General features: G+C 43.1%; 1 protein-coding gene across 1 annotated transcript; it reads right to left on the bottom strand.

The window, feature by feature from the left end:
* Positions 1-5,594: 5,594 nt before the first annotated feature.
* LOC129483275 (putative spermatogenesis-associated protein 31C1) lies at positions 5,595-11,394 on the bottom strand. The gene is made up of 4 exons (XM_063640753.1): positions 11,150-11,394; positions 9,924-10,017; positions 9,297-9,357; positions 5,595-9,041 (listed from the first exon to the last, which is right to left on the bottom strand). Exons 1-4 carry the CDS (start codon positions 11,336-11,338, stop codon positions 6,113-6,115), a joined length of 3,273 nt encoding a protein of 1,090 aa, XP_063496823.1. The 5' UTR covers positions 11,339-11,394; the 3' UTR covers positions 5,595-6,112.
* Between the last annotated feature and the right edge of the window lie 4,562 nt (positions 11,395-15,956).

Raw genomic sequence — 15,956 nt, 5'->3', positions numbered from 1 at the left:
CAGACTATTCTAAAATGTTAGAACCAGAGAAAGAGCGATGCGTTCGTTGGCATGCAGGGTCACATCTTTTGTTCTTCCTTTGGGCAAAGACAGTAACTCTGCTCATTCATCTTACATAAATAACTAATCCTAAAAAAATCAAATCAGTAACAGTTGTAGGAATAGATTTATAGTATCTTGTTGAAAATTATAATTGATTTTAAATTAGTTTTTATTACATCATCACAGAAGCCAAGTTGAAAAGGCTGAATGAAAGCTATGAAACTAAAATGTACTTTTTCCATTTTAAGTCTTGAAAAACAACCACAAATTATGCTTTCTTAAGTAAGTAAATTAATAACAGAATTAAACCCGAGATCAGTTACAGCATCAATTCACCAAGTGACAAACTTGCCAAATTCACCAAATTTGCAAATTTACTAAAATTTAGTATAAGAAATATTATTTTTAAATATACACATTCTCATTAAATACATTTTAAATAATGTTCAGTTTGCCAGAAGCTGGATCCTAGGCATATTGCTTTTTTGTGAATATTGTTAACAAATATATAGAATATACAACATGTATATATCTTAATATAGTCGAGTATAAATATGTTAATAAAGAGCATGTTTCAATAAAGCAGTTCTACAAACATAATCAAGAAGAATAAATTAATGAATATATTCTTATATGTGAAAAATATACTCTAAACACTACAATTAAGAAGAATTCATTTATGAAGAATATATTCATGATGAATATGTTCTTCAGTAGATTATTAAATACATTCAAGAAAATATCATATTCATTTAATATAGTAAATAACATATGTTTAAGAGAAACCATATATAAAATCACTCAATATGATCATGCAGATTAATCCGTAAAACAATATTCTTGGTAAACTAGTAAATTTACTTAATTCACTATTCCAGAGGTGGCTTTCAGTGTCTTGATCTTCGTAGAATCCACCCACTTCTGTAGAACTGTCGGTAAGAGAGTTGTGCTGAAGAGCAAACACGGATATATTTTTACTGAGCACAGGATACAGATCCATGATGGATTTTTGTGTTCAGAAAAATGTCCATTGGTAGTGTGTACAGTTCAAATCAAGCCATAATTGTGAACGACGTGACTTTAGAAGATATGACCACAAAAAGAAAACATACGTGGAACAATGATTAGGAAAATGACTTTTGTCCTTGCTTCAGCAAAAGCCACTGGCATAGACACCCTCCCAGGAATGATAAGTACCTAGTTATAGATTCCCAAGTAATTTTCCTTTGATTGGAGTTTGACATGTTGTGTGACCCAGCCTCCAACATCATCAAATACTACATATCTTGAATTTGTGGACATAACTGAGACTGTCTGCCCTACTGCCCCATAAAAGTAACACTCACACTTCCCGTGTACTTCATTTGGAAACAAGATGAATTGCAAGCTGTACATACACCATTGGTGCCATTAATAGTAGGCTCATTTGTGTTAAACAATAATTTCCAATGAAAATCCACCTACATAAAGAAGAACATTTCCTTCACTCCTTGTGAAAACTCTTAGTAACATGACTGAGTCTATGTTCGGATTTGTTTCAAACATCCAAAAAAAAAAAAAGCCACTATTTATAGCCCATCTGTCAAGACTGCATTGTTTTGTAAGATGAAGTGTGTTTTAACATACAGAGGAGTCATTCTTTTGATAAGTTGAATTAAAAAGAAACTTATTGTTTAAAGTGAAGCAACTTTAAAGAAAACTTGCTGAGAAAAAATTAGAAAAAAGATTAAATTTCTACTTCCTTCCATACCCCAAAGGAAATTCCAAAAAAGTTCTGGACAAAAATGTTGTAACTATTTATAAGCCATGATGGAGGCCTGTTTATAAGCCTTTCTAAACACAAAACCAGAGGCAGAATGCCTATATCAAAAAGTTAAAATTTAGAGAAACAACAACCAAGAAAATAAAATAAAGTCTATTAATAGTAAATTAAGAATCTGGGGGCCAGGTGCGGTGGCTCATGCCTGTAATCCCAGCACTTTGGAGGCTGGGGAGGGGGGTGCATCACCTGAGGTCAGGAGTTCAAGACCAGCCTGGCCAACATGGTGAAACCCCCCTCTCTACTAAAAATACAAAAATTAGCCGGGCATGGTGGCGCGTGTCTGTAATCCCAACTACTCAGAGGCTGAGACAGGAGAATTGCTTGAACCCAGGAGGCGGAGGTTGCAGTGAGCCGAGATCGTGCCACTGCTGCAGCCTGGGTTAAAGAGCAATAAAGAAAGAAAGAAAGAAAGAAAGAAAGAAAGAAAGAAAGAAAGAAAGAAAGAGAGAGAGAGAGAGAGAAAGAAGAAAGAAAGAAAGAAAGAAAGAAAGAAAGAAAGAAAGAAAAGAAAGAAGGAAGGAAGGAAGGAAAGAAAGAAAGAAAGGAAGGAAGGAAGGAAGGAAGGAAGGAAGGAAGGAAGGAAGGAAGGAAAGAAAGAAAGGAAAGAAAGAAAGAAAGAAAAAGAAAGAAAGAAAGAAAGAAAGAAAGAAAGAAAGAAAGGAAAGAAAGAAAGAAAGAAAGAAAAGAAAGAAAGAAAGAAAGAAAGAAAGAAAGAAAGAAAGAAAGAAAGAAAAGAAAGAAAGAAAGAAAGAGAGAGAGAGAAAGAAAGAAAGAAAGAAAGAAAGAAGAAAGAAGGAAGGAAGGAAAGAAAGAAAGAAAGAAAGAAAGAAAGAAAGAAAGAAAGAAAGAAAGGAAGGAAGGAAGGAAGGAAGGAAGGAAAGAAAGAAAAGAAAGAAAGAAAGAAAGAAAGAAAGAAAGAAAGAAAGAAAGAAAGAGAGAGAGAGAAAGAAAGAAAAGAAAGAAAGAAAGAAGGAAGCTGGGGAAAACTGAATCATATAGAACAAATTTAATTGCATTATATAAATAGCACTTATATATCAAAAAGTAAAAGATACCACCAATGGAAATATGGACAAAAAATAGAAACAGATTTACAAATAATAAATAGCAAGCCAATTAATGATTTTAAAATAATTAACTTCAAATAACTTTTAATAGAAATGCCTGTAATTGCCATCTTTAATTCTTCATCTCATTACTCAACCCCTGTGGCTTCCAGCCAAACCACTGTGCTATGCTTTCTTTATCAGGAAGTCCAATGAACTTTAGTGTTGCTAAATTCAGCATCCACATTTTAGTCTTTCTGTTTTTCCATCTTTTAGCAATAGTGGACAATGGACAATGAGGACCATTCCCTTTTTTAAAACATTTTTGTGAATACACAGTGGGTGTATATGTTTATGGGGTACATGGGAAGGGGTACAGGCATGTAACCTAAAATAAGCACATCATGAAGAATGGGGTATCCATCCCCTCAAGCATTTAACCATTGAGTTGCAAACCATCCAGTTACACTCTTTAGGTTATTTTAAAATTTATGGTTAAGTCATTTTTGACTATAGTCACCCTGTTGAACTATCAAATAGTGGATCTTATTCATTCTGTCTATTTTTGTAACTGTTAACCATCCTCACCTCTCCCTCACAGCCCCCCATGACACTTAACAGCCTCTGGTAACCATCCTTCCACTGTCTATGTCCATGAGTTCTACTGTTTTGATTTTTAGATCCCACAAATAAATGAAAGAACATGTGATGTTTGCCATTCTGTGACAGGCTTTTTTCACTTAACATAATAATCTTAAGTTCCATTCATGTTGCAAATGACTGGATCTCATTCTTTTTTTACTCTCTTTTTTAAGAAGTGTTCTCTTCCTTTGGCTTCTATAACACCACATTCTGTATCATCCTCACCCTCATTTTCCATTGCACTTTGAGCCGTTTATCAACCACAAGAAATCAAAGCCAGAAGACATCTTTATCATTTAAATTTAATATCTATTCAATTCAGCCATTTGTTATTAATAGTCATCCTATCTTCCAAGGAGCACAGGGGATTTTTAGGGCAGCGCAGCTACTCAATAATGTAACAGTGGGCACATGTCATTATACATTTGTCCAAACCCACAGACTATACAACACCGAAATGAACAACTTACGTAAACTACGGCCTTTGGGTGGTAATGATGGGTCAGGGTGGGTTCACCAGTCACAACAAATGTACTACTCTGGTAGAGGATGTTAATGGAGGAGTATATACAGCTGTGGGGGTAGGAGGCATATGGGAAATCTGTATACCTCCAGTCTATTTAATGTAAACCTAAAATTCCTGTAAAAATTAAGATCTATTTTTTAAAAGGGGAGGAGAGAAGATCTGTCCCTTTCCAGATGGTGAGGCAATAATATTTGTATTACAAGAGTCACCTCTGGCCTTGTTTTCAGCCATGTGGAGGAAGTCAGTCTGAGGTAATTAGTTTGAGATATAAAGAGAAGGATAGAAAAAATATGAATAAGAGAAGAGAACAGGAAAGTTGGGGAGGGGGAAAGGTAGAGACTATTAAGAGCATTGGAGTCTTGGGTTTTTATTCTGCTGAGAGGCCCAGATGAAACTTCTACTTTTCATGTTTTTGGTTACAAGAATCAACAAATTCTCCATTTTCCTTAAGCTGGCTTGAGTTAAATTTCTATCACTTGCAACCAAAGAGTTCTGAATAATATACACTGCAAGCCGTTGTGGTCCACACTGTTGCCTTCCATCTGGGCTCCCCATACGTATCCTTGCTCTCTTGTACTCAATTCTCAAACTTCAATCAGAATTATCTTCTTAAAATGAAACATCTAATCCTCAAAATGAAGTCCTCAATCTTAACATACCTTCCAAGGCCTTATGGGATCTGACCCCTAACTACCTCTCAAGCCTCATTTTGAATCATTCTGTTATAGTCCGCGCACTAACCAAACTATTTTCTTCCATTTCTCCAACATCGGCCAGTCCGGAAAGATTTTATTTACTTCTGTGCCTCCCTGCATTGCCCTCCTTTCCCACCTTGGCTAACTTCAATTCATCTGTAAGTGCCACTTTAGGAGGCCTAATCTAACACCCTGAACCTAGAACATAACCTTAAATGCTCTTTATCATCACACCTTTAATTGCTACTTGTTTAAAGTTGTTAGACTTTAAGTTCATCAAAGTAGAAACTTGATCTGCCTTGCTCACCTCTGAATCACTTCCCCTTCCCAATATTCAGTGACTGGAACAGAGGAGATGCACATTAGTGTTTGCTGAATTAAAAATAAATTTTGAAATACAAATTAGTTGCCATTTTCCAATTATCAAATTGTCAAAGGGTTCTTTATTATGATAGGTAACATTGGTAGAAATCTTTTGCTCACTGATGATGAAAGTATAAATATTTCAATGGCAATTAAGTAATAAGCATAAAATCTTTAAAAATGTATATAGTCTTAAGACTATAAAGTGTTAAGTTATTCTTTTTAGAATAACTTAAGAAAAAAATTGACAAGAGATTGTACAAAGGAATAGTCACCACAGCTTTGTTTTAGTAAAGTACAAAAAAAGAGAGAAAAAACTAAATATCCAATATTATGGAATTGTTTATACTATACAACAAGAATAAAATATGGTTATTTAAAGTTACATGGTAAAACATTATTAATATGGAAAAGCATTCATAGCATGTTCTTTAAAAAAAGGCACACTACAAAAATGATCTGAATGGCACATTACTTTAAATTGACATGCAAATAAATATAAATTAAAAATAAACGTTTCAGGCCGGGCACGGTGGCTCACGCCTGTAATCCCCGCACTTTGGGAGAAAATACTTTTTCTCTATATAGAATTTTTTCTTGGGGACTTGTTTTTCTCCAGGGAAGGCTAAAAAAGAATTTGTGACTGAAAAAATTAGATGCCTCCCTGAAGAAGACAGTGCCTTGGACAGTGGTGATGGTGGCTGGAGGCACCGGGTATCTTCGGCCAGTGCTGAGGGGGACTGACTGGGGATTCAGCTTTCTTGGGGAGCAAGGGCTGGGGATGTCGCAGGCCCCTTTGCTCATTGTTGCACCGGACACTTTTCAAGGGCTGCTGTTCTCTGATTTTCCTGTCTCTGTTGGGACAACTCTGGCTCTTGAGAGTGGCTTGTTGACTGCTGGCTGCATAGCTCAGCATTCTGCTGTGTTCTGAGTAGAAGGGGTGCCTGTGGTTGCAGGGAAATCCACAGACTGGGGCTTAAAACTGCTGTTGGTGCTGATTTCCCTTCGAGGCATGGCGCCCATGGCAAAGTGACATTTTCTTCTCCAGTATCTGTCCAACTGCTGTCATGAGCTGCTGAGCTTCAACACTGCTGCTGTACATGCATGGTCGGGTTTTTACTGTTTTTTGGCTCTCGGCAGTGACTGGTGCTGGCTTCCTTTTTTTCTTTGAAAAAAGGCTCAGAAAAAATTGTTTGATGTTTTCTCCAAAGTGGCTTATTGAAGGAGGCTGTTTCTTTGATGGCAGTAGCTGGACGCCTTCATTCTGACGGGTGTCTTCTGTCTTCCTGCCTGGGGTAAGATGAGGAGTCCTCAATCCTTGAAGCATTTCTTCATCATTTTTTAAGCTGGTCTTCCTAGAGTTCTCCCTCTTGTGAGTAGGGGGAAACATCGGCCTTTGGCTCTTGCATGAGCCTTGACGGTTTGGGTTCCTGGGCTCCTTGTGCCCCAGGTTGCTCCTTCTGGCTGCCATGAGGTCACATAGCTCCTGGGAAGCCCGCATGTTCCCAGTAAGCACGCTCTGGAGATGGCCCTGGGGCACTTGAGAAGCCAAATTCTCTGAAGCATGGGGCAGAACAGATGCTTGCCCATCTGGAAGGAGCGCAACAGCGGCAGAAACTTGAGGCTGGGTCTCTGATGTCGTGGCCTTTCCAAGTTCAAATTCACTAACAACCTCCTCCCTAAGACACAGCTTTCTTGGATCTTGGGAGACAGACATTCTAGGGAGTAGAGAGCTTTTGCTGGTCCCTGGAGCCTTGAAACCACGGACATCCTCACTTGTGGCTTGGAGGTTTGCCAGCATACAGGTTGCCAAGGGGACTCTGGGTTGTGGCACTGCCTCCCTGGTCTCTCCAGCCCTTGAAGATTGGGCTCCTAAGCTCCGGCTCTGCTGGGTGCTGCCTGTGAGGCTGTGTGTGAGGGGCTTAGATGGCCCCCTGCCCTCCTGTCCAGCTGGAGGAGCCTTCAAGGGCCCATGACCATTCCAAGATGGGATCCCTCGCAGGGCCCTCTGGAACTGTTTGCATGCAGGTGAGGAGGCCTGAAGACTGTCTGGCATGTGAACAGATGCTTTGGTCAGCACCTGCTTTCTCAGACTTGCCATTGGTGGCTTTCCAAGGAACGTGTCCACCTCAACTTTTGAGCCAGCCCCAGATTCACAGGTGGCTGAGGAGGGACTGGCAAGCCGTATAGGGGACAAGGATGAAACCTTTCCCAGTTTAAAGCACTGAATGGGCTTGAGGACCCTGAGGGGTCGACCCCACTTGTATTTGGCCCGAAACCTCACAATATGGGCTCCCAGCACCTGCTGAGTGCACGGCTCAAGGAAGGAATGCTCCTGGGCTGTGTTCACACAGGCTTTCCCACTTTCCGGGGCTGCTAGATTGCTGGTTTTCACGTGGGTGTTGGACATGGGAAAAGCCTGGTTGACAGCAAGCCAGGATCGACGCACTCTCACAGGGATCAAGCCTTCGTTGGTCTGGCTCAACTTCCTGCGCATGTGTGCTTTCAGGAGGTGTTGTATATGATGCCTCTCTGTGTGTCTTAATAAATCGCTTCCCGAGTCACTCCTCAAGGGCTTCCTCAAGTTCCTTTCTGACTTCTCAGATGTCACCCCCAGAACCTTCCCTGGGAAGCTTTCCATGCCCCTGGATAGGTTTTGCGGGGTCTCACCCAGAATTTGCCCCAGATGTGGGCACGGGTCCCTCTCTAGCTGGAGCTTCACCTTCTGTGCCTCCTTGCTTCTTTCGCCTGTGGATGTGGAGGACTGCCAGGGCCTGGGTTTGCCCTTGGCCTGACTTGTCCCTGGCGATTCATCCCGAAGCTGCATCGGATCCAGAGACTCTTGGATCCTTCCACGTTGCCCCATGTGTTGCTCCAGTTGTCTCCGGAGTTCAGGACCGACTGGAAAGTTCTCAGGCGGAATGGATGTCAGTCTTTCCTGGGGAAGGTTAGGAGTGGAGACACTAAAGATGTCCTGAGATTTTTGGACGCTAGAGGGTAAAGCCAACCCACCTTCTAGTTGTTTCCTCAACAAAGGCCGTTCAGGGTGCTGAGTTTCAGGTAGGGAGAGAGCTTGCACTTTATTCTGCGATGCAGGGCAAGCTACTCCAGTGTTCTTGATCGGGGATGGAAAAGCAGGAGATAGGACTGGGAAAGAGGATTGAAGATCGGCCTGAGGCTCAGCTTGAGCCGTAGGTGTGGGCCGGAATTGGGGTGTGGATGAAATACAGGGTTGGGGCTCAGGCCCCACATGGGACAGGGGCTGGTCCAGGGAAAGCAGTGGGGACCTTGTAATCTCCCTTTGGCATGAAAGATGATTTTTGTGGACTGATGAGTTGCAGACGCACGAGATTCTGGTAGTCTTCTGCCACCAGGAGAAGGCAGAAGCTTGACTGTTCGAGCCGCCAAGGCCTGCGATAGCTGGGACAGAAGCCGGCAAATCCTCACTTGGAGACAAGCTTTGAGGGACGGTGCCCAGTGGAAGTGCCCCTGAGTCATGGTGAAATGGAGTTAGAGTGGAGTCCCGCAGGCGAGGAGCAGTAAAGCCGTTTGGAGGAGGCGGAGAGCAGGCCAGAGGATCAGGGGTGTGTGGTGGGTGAGGGAAAAGTGCAGGTGGCTCGGGTGAGGGGCATTCTAGGAGAGGGGAAGGTTCTGGTGGCTGGGAGGCACTTAGAGAGGAGACTGAGGTGGTCATTGGGCCTGGTGGTGGGGTGGAGACCAGATCCTCAGGATGCTCGGTTCGAAGATCTGGGGAAGGTAACTGGGAGAGCATGGGAGCAGCGTCTTCAATAGGCTCATGAGAGGACCAGGAGGCTCCATCAGGTGCTCTTTTGCCCACCTCACCTGGGGGATCTGGACCGGAGAGCCAATTACAGTCACCTTTTCCAAGGTGTGGCCCCAGGAGGCTGCAGGAGACAGGAGGCACAAGCTACAGCCAGGAGCAGGTGGGTTCGGAGGGCAGAGTGGGCGCTCGGGTCACAGCCACTCCACCACCCCACACCCTGACCACCCAATTCTCCTGCTACCCCTCGCCCCAGGGTTTTACTCCCATCCTCTGTCCCCCTGGTCTCCCCATCCCAGGTCAGTTCCAGGCTGCCTATGGCCCTGGGGTCGCATCCCAGCCCTGGTAGGAAGGATGCAGGGAAGGGGAAGTGCCTCACCTCTGCAGTTGTGAAAGCAGGTCCCAAGTCTCCTCCAGGCCTCTGGGGCACTCTCTACAAGCTGGAAATCAGACCAGGTTAGGGCAGTGAGGGAGGGGCCTGGGATCTCACGGGAGGCTGAGTGTATGTTTCTTTAGGGAAGACCATGGGAAATTAGACCCTGGAACCCATCCATCTGTGTCCAAAGCTACATGGCCCCAATGGTAATAGCAAGGCATGGAGGACAGGGCTTTGTCATTCACAAAGGGCTTCCACACACAGGCCCCCCACCCCCATAGTCCTCACAACTGCCCTGTGTGGAAAAAGGACTGGGGTGATCTCAAAGAGGAATCAGCCTTAGCAGAGTTGAACAGCTGTTCCCAGGGAGCGGGAGGCCCCCTCACCCCCCACCGCATCCAGGCAGGCATTGGTCTCCCCAGGACACACACACTTGCCCCCTGCTGGGTAACGCTCAGTCCCTGGCCCACCATGGCTTCATTCCAGCACGGAATCTGAGAAGGACCCAGGGTTCTGATTTCCCTCCTAGGAGCCCACACCTCAGGTTTCTTCAACTGACTTCTTCAGAGTCAGTTCCCTCCCAGACAGATGAGATCAAATTAACTCTAGTGTGCCCTGGAAGAGCCTTACCTCTCAGACTGTTGTTTTTCATCCTGTGTCTGGGCCTCCCTCTCCACCCTACTGGACACTGGGAGACACGATGACGTGGGGAGACAAGATGACGCTGGGAGACAAGAAATGGCGAGGAGCTAGGACCAGCTCTCCCTCTTCGCCCCCAGCCCAGCCGCAGCACGATGCACTCACGAACCGCATGGCTCTCTCTGTCTTGCTCAGGGAGCTCTGTGTGCTTCCTCCCACTCATGTTTAAATCCCACTCATGTTTAAATGGATGATAAACTGCTTTTCTTCTTATAAAAACAGGAAGAGGGGGCCGGGCGTGGTGGCTCACGCCTATAATCCGAGCACTTTGGGAGGCCGACGCGGGTAGATCACCTGAGGTCAGGAGTTTGAGACCAGCCTGGCCATGGTGAAACCCTATCTGTCCTAAAACTACAAAAATTAGCCAGGCATGGTGGCGGGCACCTGTAATCCCCAGCTACTCAGGACGCTAAGACAGGAGAACAGCTTGAACTCGGGAAGCAAAGGTTGCAGTGAGCCGATATCGCTCCATTTCACTGCAGCCTGCGCGACAGAGTGTGACTCCATCTCAAAAAAATAAAATAAAATAAAAATAACACACACACACATACACACACACACACACACACGCACAGAGGGATTTTCAATATGAGGTCCACCATGGACGCCATCAGTCCCTGCTCCTCTGCTCCAGGAACACCCAGACTCAGGCCCGCAGGCACCACTGAGCTGTGAGGTAGGATTCTGCTTCCCAAGAGACCAGAGGAGACGCCAGGCCCAGCGGGAGGCCCTCGGGGGCCCAGCACAGGCCTCATATCACCCCACACAAAGGAGGCTGGGCCCCGAGCCACCTGCAGGAAGGGGCTGATGAGCCAGGGCTCAGGGCCTGGCCTCGGACAGAGACCTCCCGTGTCTCATGACCAGAGACCTCCCCCATCTCATGACCGGTCCTGGCTGCTGGGTCCATGGGTTTGGTTTTGCCTTCACGCCTCCTGCGCTCCCCCACAGATGGACTGAGATCTTGGGATGGAAATCCCTGTACACGATCTACCACTACCAACCCCTGGCTGCCTTGCCTCTCCCTGGAATGATGTTCTGGTCTCTCCTGAGACTTCCCATCGCAGAAGTCTCTCTCCACTGGATTTGGAAAAGTGGAACTAATAATAAAAACAAAGGAGAGAATCAAGCTCTGTGGGTCCGGACTAAGGGCTCCTTACCTTTCTCTTCCCAGGCGATGGTGAGGGTGGGTCGTCACAACGGAGGTAAGATAAGTAGGGGAGTAATAGGAAGAAGAACGCCAGGGCAAACACCAAGGTGAGGAGGATATCCAACACCCATGGTGTGGGGCTGGGGGCGTTTAGCGATGAGGCGCTAAGTAATTTTAGAGGAAAGGGAAGATTCTCCATGTGAATAGGCGCATTGCTTTCAAGCAACTGAGCTCTGGGCACTCCCGCGGAGAGTAGGGACTGAGGCCCAAGCCTGTGTCACAGAGCTGGGGCCTTCACATCACAAAGAGCTCCTTTGTTGGGGAGGGGCAGTGGGAGGGGGAGGGGCAGTGGGAGGGGGAGGGGCAGTGGGAGGGGGAGGGGCAGTGGGAGGGGGAGGGGCAGTGGGAGGGGGAGGGGCAGTGGGAGGGGGAGGGGCAGTGGGGGGGAGGCTGAAGCACGGCCCCTCCCCACCCCCCAAGCCCGGTATCCCTCCACCCTCCCACCTTCCAGATCCCTCCTTCCCACTAAGTTTCGTCAGTGATAGAACTCAGCCAATTTTCTATTCTTTCTCCCTGGAACACAGATATTACCTGGCTCCTTTTGTCTGTTGGAGACGGTGGCTTGAGGTTACCTACTTTATAGCCCTTGAAAATCTGAAGTTGACTGAAATTTTGGCTATGTACCAGGGATTTTTATTCTCAGAATCTCTTTCGTCCTCAACTCCAGCTTTCCCACGCAATGTTTTTGTCTTACATCAATCCAGGGACAAAATGTAAATTTGTTTTACTCTATTTAGTTTTGCAAATTTTGAATAGTAAATTTTAAAAAATTATTTTTATCTCTTTTTTAAATTTTTTTATTTTTTTGAGACAGAGTCTCTCTCTGTCGCCCAGGCTGGAGTGCAGCCGTGTGATCTCGGCTCACTGCAAGCTCCGCCTCTCGGTTTCAAGCCATTCTCCTGCCTCAGCCTCCCTAGTAGCTGGGACTATAGGCGTCTGCCGCCACCATGCCCAGCTAATTTCTTTTTGTATTTTTAGTAGAGACGGGGTGTCACAGTGTTAGCCAGGATGGTCTCAATCTCCTGACCTCGTGATCCACCCGCCTTGGCCTCCCAAAGTGCTGGGATTACAGGCGTGAGCCACTGCGCCTGGCCTAGGATTTGTTTTAAATAATACAGTGGGAGGTGGGAGGAAAGTAGGTAGGAATATAGAGTGAGCAAGATAGATCATTTGTTGACAATTGTTCTAATTTTATATATATTTGAAAGTTCCCACAAGAAACACTTTAAAATGTAAATAGAAAAAAGATGTACACCTAATATTCATATAATTCAAAAAATCTATTAAACTATTTTAGGATCGTGGTAGAGAAGAAAAGTGAGGAGAGCTGAATCTTTGTCCTCTAATATGGGATATCAACATATAAAATGTAAATTTAATAAATCAAGAGTGTCCAGAGAAGTAGATATTTTTGAAATGTAGAAACAGCTAAAATAGTTAAAACTGAGTGCCCACATACAAATTTGATAAAATGTAAAAATTATTTTTAAAATGATATATAAAACATCTTTTACTTTTAAAATTTGATAGGAAGAAGCTCATTAATACATATTATGAATTATAACCTAAACTGACACTCATGTTTATCTTCAATCTCTTCTCATTTGTTCCCTTTATTTACGTCATCGTCAAATCATGTTATGATGATGAATATGACTTGGAGTCACTTACTTCTTTAACTCTTCAGCAACCATCCTGGTCTAAGGCCTCATCATCTCACTGACATCACCTGCTAGTAGATTTCCTGTTTTTACTCTTGCCACCCTCTAATTCATTCCACAAATATCCTGGGACAGGCAGATTAAAATTTGTCTTTCACTCTACCCTTGAGTAGCTCTTTCACCTTAAGCAAGTCTCTCATATTCTTTGAATCTCAGTTTCACTATCTATAAATTAGAGCAGATGATAACCACCGTAGAGGTGTGGAGATGAAGTGAGGTATCACATATTATTCCACATCCAGACTGATGTTTTAAAGATGCAGGACAGTTTTTCTCAAACTGTAGTGTGTATGCAATCACTAAGGAAAGATCATTTTTGAAATGCAGATTTTGATAGAGTGGATCCAAGGTGGGGCCTGAGATTCTGCATTTCTAATTAGCTCCAAGGTGATGCAAAAGCTGCCAGCACCTTATTCACACTTTGACTTAGCAAGGCTAGAGGGGATACCAAGATAGTGACAGTGATGCTTGTCCTTTAGAAAGGAGATTATGCCCTGTAAAGATAATCTAAATATCCACATACCTTCACTTTCATTCGTGCTATAGGGAGCATGTAAACTCTGAAGCTATTTGAGATTGGGATAGATGTTGATTTTACTAAACATTATACGAGACCAGCATAAGGTCACATCTGGCTATAACAAAATCATTCAAGGTGTTATAACAAGATATACAACTTAGAGAAAGCAATTAGCAATTCAGAATATGAAAACATAGATCCTTTTTAACAAAGAAACAAATATCCTGGATCAGACAGATGAGAATTTGTCTTTCACTCTGCTCATGTGTAGCTCTGTAACCTTAAGCAAGTCACTTATACTCTTTGAATCTCATTTTCATTATCCATAAATTAGGGCAAATGATAACCACCATAGAGGTGCAGAGATGAAGTGAGATATCACATATCAGTTATATGACTGTGCCTGACATATGGCAGTCCTTATAAAATACCAGGTCTTCCTGTTCTTTTCTTAGATAGAAGATTTTGCTTATAACATTAGGGTAAGAGAGGATCCATTCTGAATGTTATGTTTGGCACCCTTAACATCTTAGAGGAAAAAAAGTTATGAAAATAGAATAACTAACAATATAGGTAATAAGCAAGTATTTTTGTCTAAATGAACACTAGACCATGAGTCAGAAAGCTAAGCTTTGGTCCAGGATTCAACATTAACTAGATGTTTGATGTTGAACCTTATTTAATGTCACTGGCCCTAGTATGCTTTCTACATCACTGTATTTAACGCAGAACAGGTGAGACCCAAAGTGGGGTTTAGCCCTCAAGGGTTCTTGGCTTTGTTCATGAAAGAGTTCAGGGGCACGTTGGAGGTAGAAGAAAACAGCTTTATTGAAGAGGCAGTGTTACAGCTCTGGCATTTATAACTCTGTGACTGCTCCTGCAGGGCAGGGCTAACCCATATGCAGAGAGTAGCAGCTTAGGGCGGTTTTGCAGTCATATTTATACCCACTTTTAACTACATGAAGATTAAGGGGTGGTTTACCCAGAAATTTCAAGGGAAGTGGTAGTCACTTTTGGGTCATCCAGTCATTGCCCCGGAAAGAGGGAGTAACTCCTGGGTGTTGTTATAGCAATGGTAAACTGACATGGCACACTAGGGGGTGTGTCTTATGGAAAGCTGCTTTCCATTGGCCCCGTTTTAGCTAGCTATCAATTTGGTCTGGTGTTCAAGCCCTGCCTCTGGAGTCTAGTCCTGCCTCCTACCTCATATTCACCTTGTTAAGTACATTATCTTCTTATGGAAATGCATTATCCTTCCATTTCTTTTGTTTTTTTTTTCTTTTAGAATATCAGTAAATTTCACAGAAATATTAAAATTGTAGCATCATTGAATAATTAGAACAAGGATTCTAAGCAAGTTTATTTCTTTCCTCCTGAAATCTCTACCAAACACCTTCAAACAATGTTACAAAGCTTTTAAGAAGTATATGAAATCAATGAACTAATGTTTCTAGTTAGAGAACTTCAATTTTTTTAAGGTTACACAGGCATGCACATTTTCACTGACAATTGAAATTTCTTTTATTTGCTTTACATGACATCAAGTTGTTATATTAATAACTAAGATACCAAATATAATTTAGAAATACAAAAAAAGAGGCCAGGTGCGGTGGCTCACGTCTGTAATCCCAGCACTTTGGGAGGCAGAAGCGGGCCGATCACCTGAGGTCAGGAGTTCAAGACCAGCCTGACCAACATGAAGAATCCCCCATCTCCACTAAAAATACCAAATTAGCCAGACATGATGGTGCATGCCTGTAATTCCAGCTACTCTGTAGGCTGAGGTGGGAGAATCACTTGAACCCGGGAGGCGGAGGTTATGGTGAGCCGAGATGGCACCCTTGCACTCCAGCCTGGGCAACAAAGAGTGAAACTCCATCTCAAAAAAAAAAAAAAAAAAGAAAGAGAGAAAGAAATACAAAAAAAGAAAGAGCAATTTGGAGAAAATTTTAAAAAGCAAATCATTTTAAAAGACAAACTACGAAGTACTGTCTGAGCTAAGCCATTCATAATGTTCTCATGAAACTAACAGGAAACAAATCTTTCAAAATAATTGTAAAATTTCTGTGTACGAATGAATGGAAAAAGTCATCCAAAAACTGCTTGACTACATATAATTATGGATCTCTATGTAAGTGCTGAAAAATGAATTTTTTATTCATTTGGTTATGTAGCAATTGTTCATTCTAATTTTGTTTTGTTCCCTGTCATATCTCTGGTACCTAGAATAATCCCTACCAGAATAGGTTTTCCATTACTCTTATGCTTTTACATCTCCCCTCACCTCACTGTAAATGACTTTTGATTTCTCTTTTATGCCCTTTTTATACACCTTCCCCTTATATCTCCATTTATTTCTGAAGCTTCATGGGATTCAGCCATTGCGGTCCCTTGGGTTTAGATATACCAAAAGTCTGTGATTTCTCTGTTTGCATATATGCACATTTGTTGTTATCCTTACCCCTTTCTATCAGTTCCTTACCATAGCATACACTTAATTCTTGAAAATTCACTCA

This window comes from Symphalangus syndactylus, chromosome 5, assembly GCF_028878055.3.
Source record: "Symphalangus syndactylus isolate Jambi chromosome 5, NHGRI_mSymSyn1-v2.1_pri, whole genome shotgun sequence".
NCBI lineage: Eukaryota > Metazoa > Chordata > Mammalia > Primates > Hylobatidae > Symphalangus > Symphalangus syndactylus.
Note: the sequence above shows the minus strand (reverse complement) of the source record. Positions and strands in the feature narration are given on the sequence as shown.

Bases quoted from the DNA above. Each gene is read 5' to 3' on its own strand.
- LOC129483275 (XM_063640753.1), bottom strand. From the start codon at position 11,338: ATGGAGAATCTTCCCTTTCCTCTAAAATTACTTAGCGCCTCATCGCTA. The intron at 10,018-11,149 runs GTAAGGAGCCCT...CTTGTCTCCCAG, and splicing joins CATCGCCTGGGAAGAGAAAG to CGTCATCTTGTCTCCCCACG. The intron at 9,358-9,923 runs GTAAGGCTCTTC...TCTGATTTCCAG, and splicing joins GAAAAACAACAGTCTGAGAG to CTTGTAGAGAGTGCCCCAGA.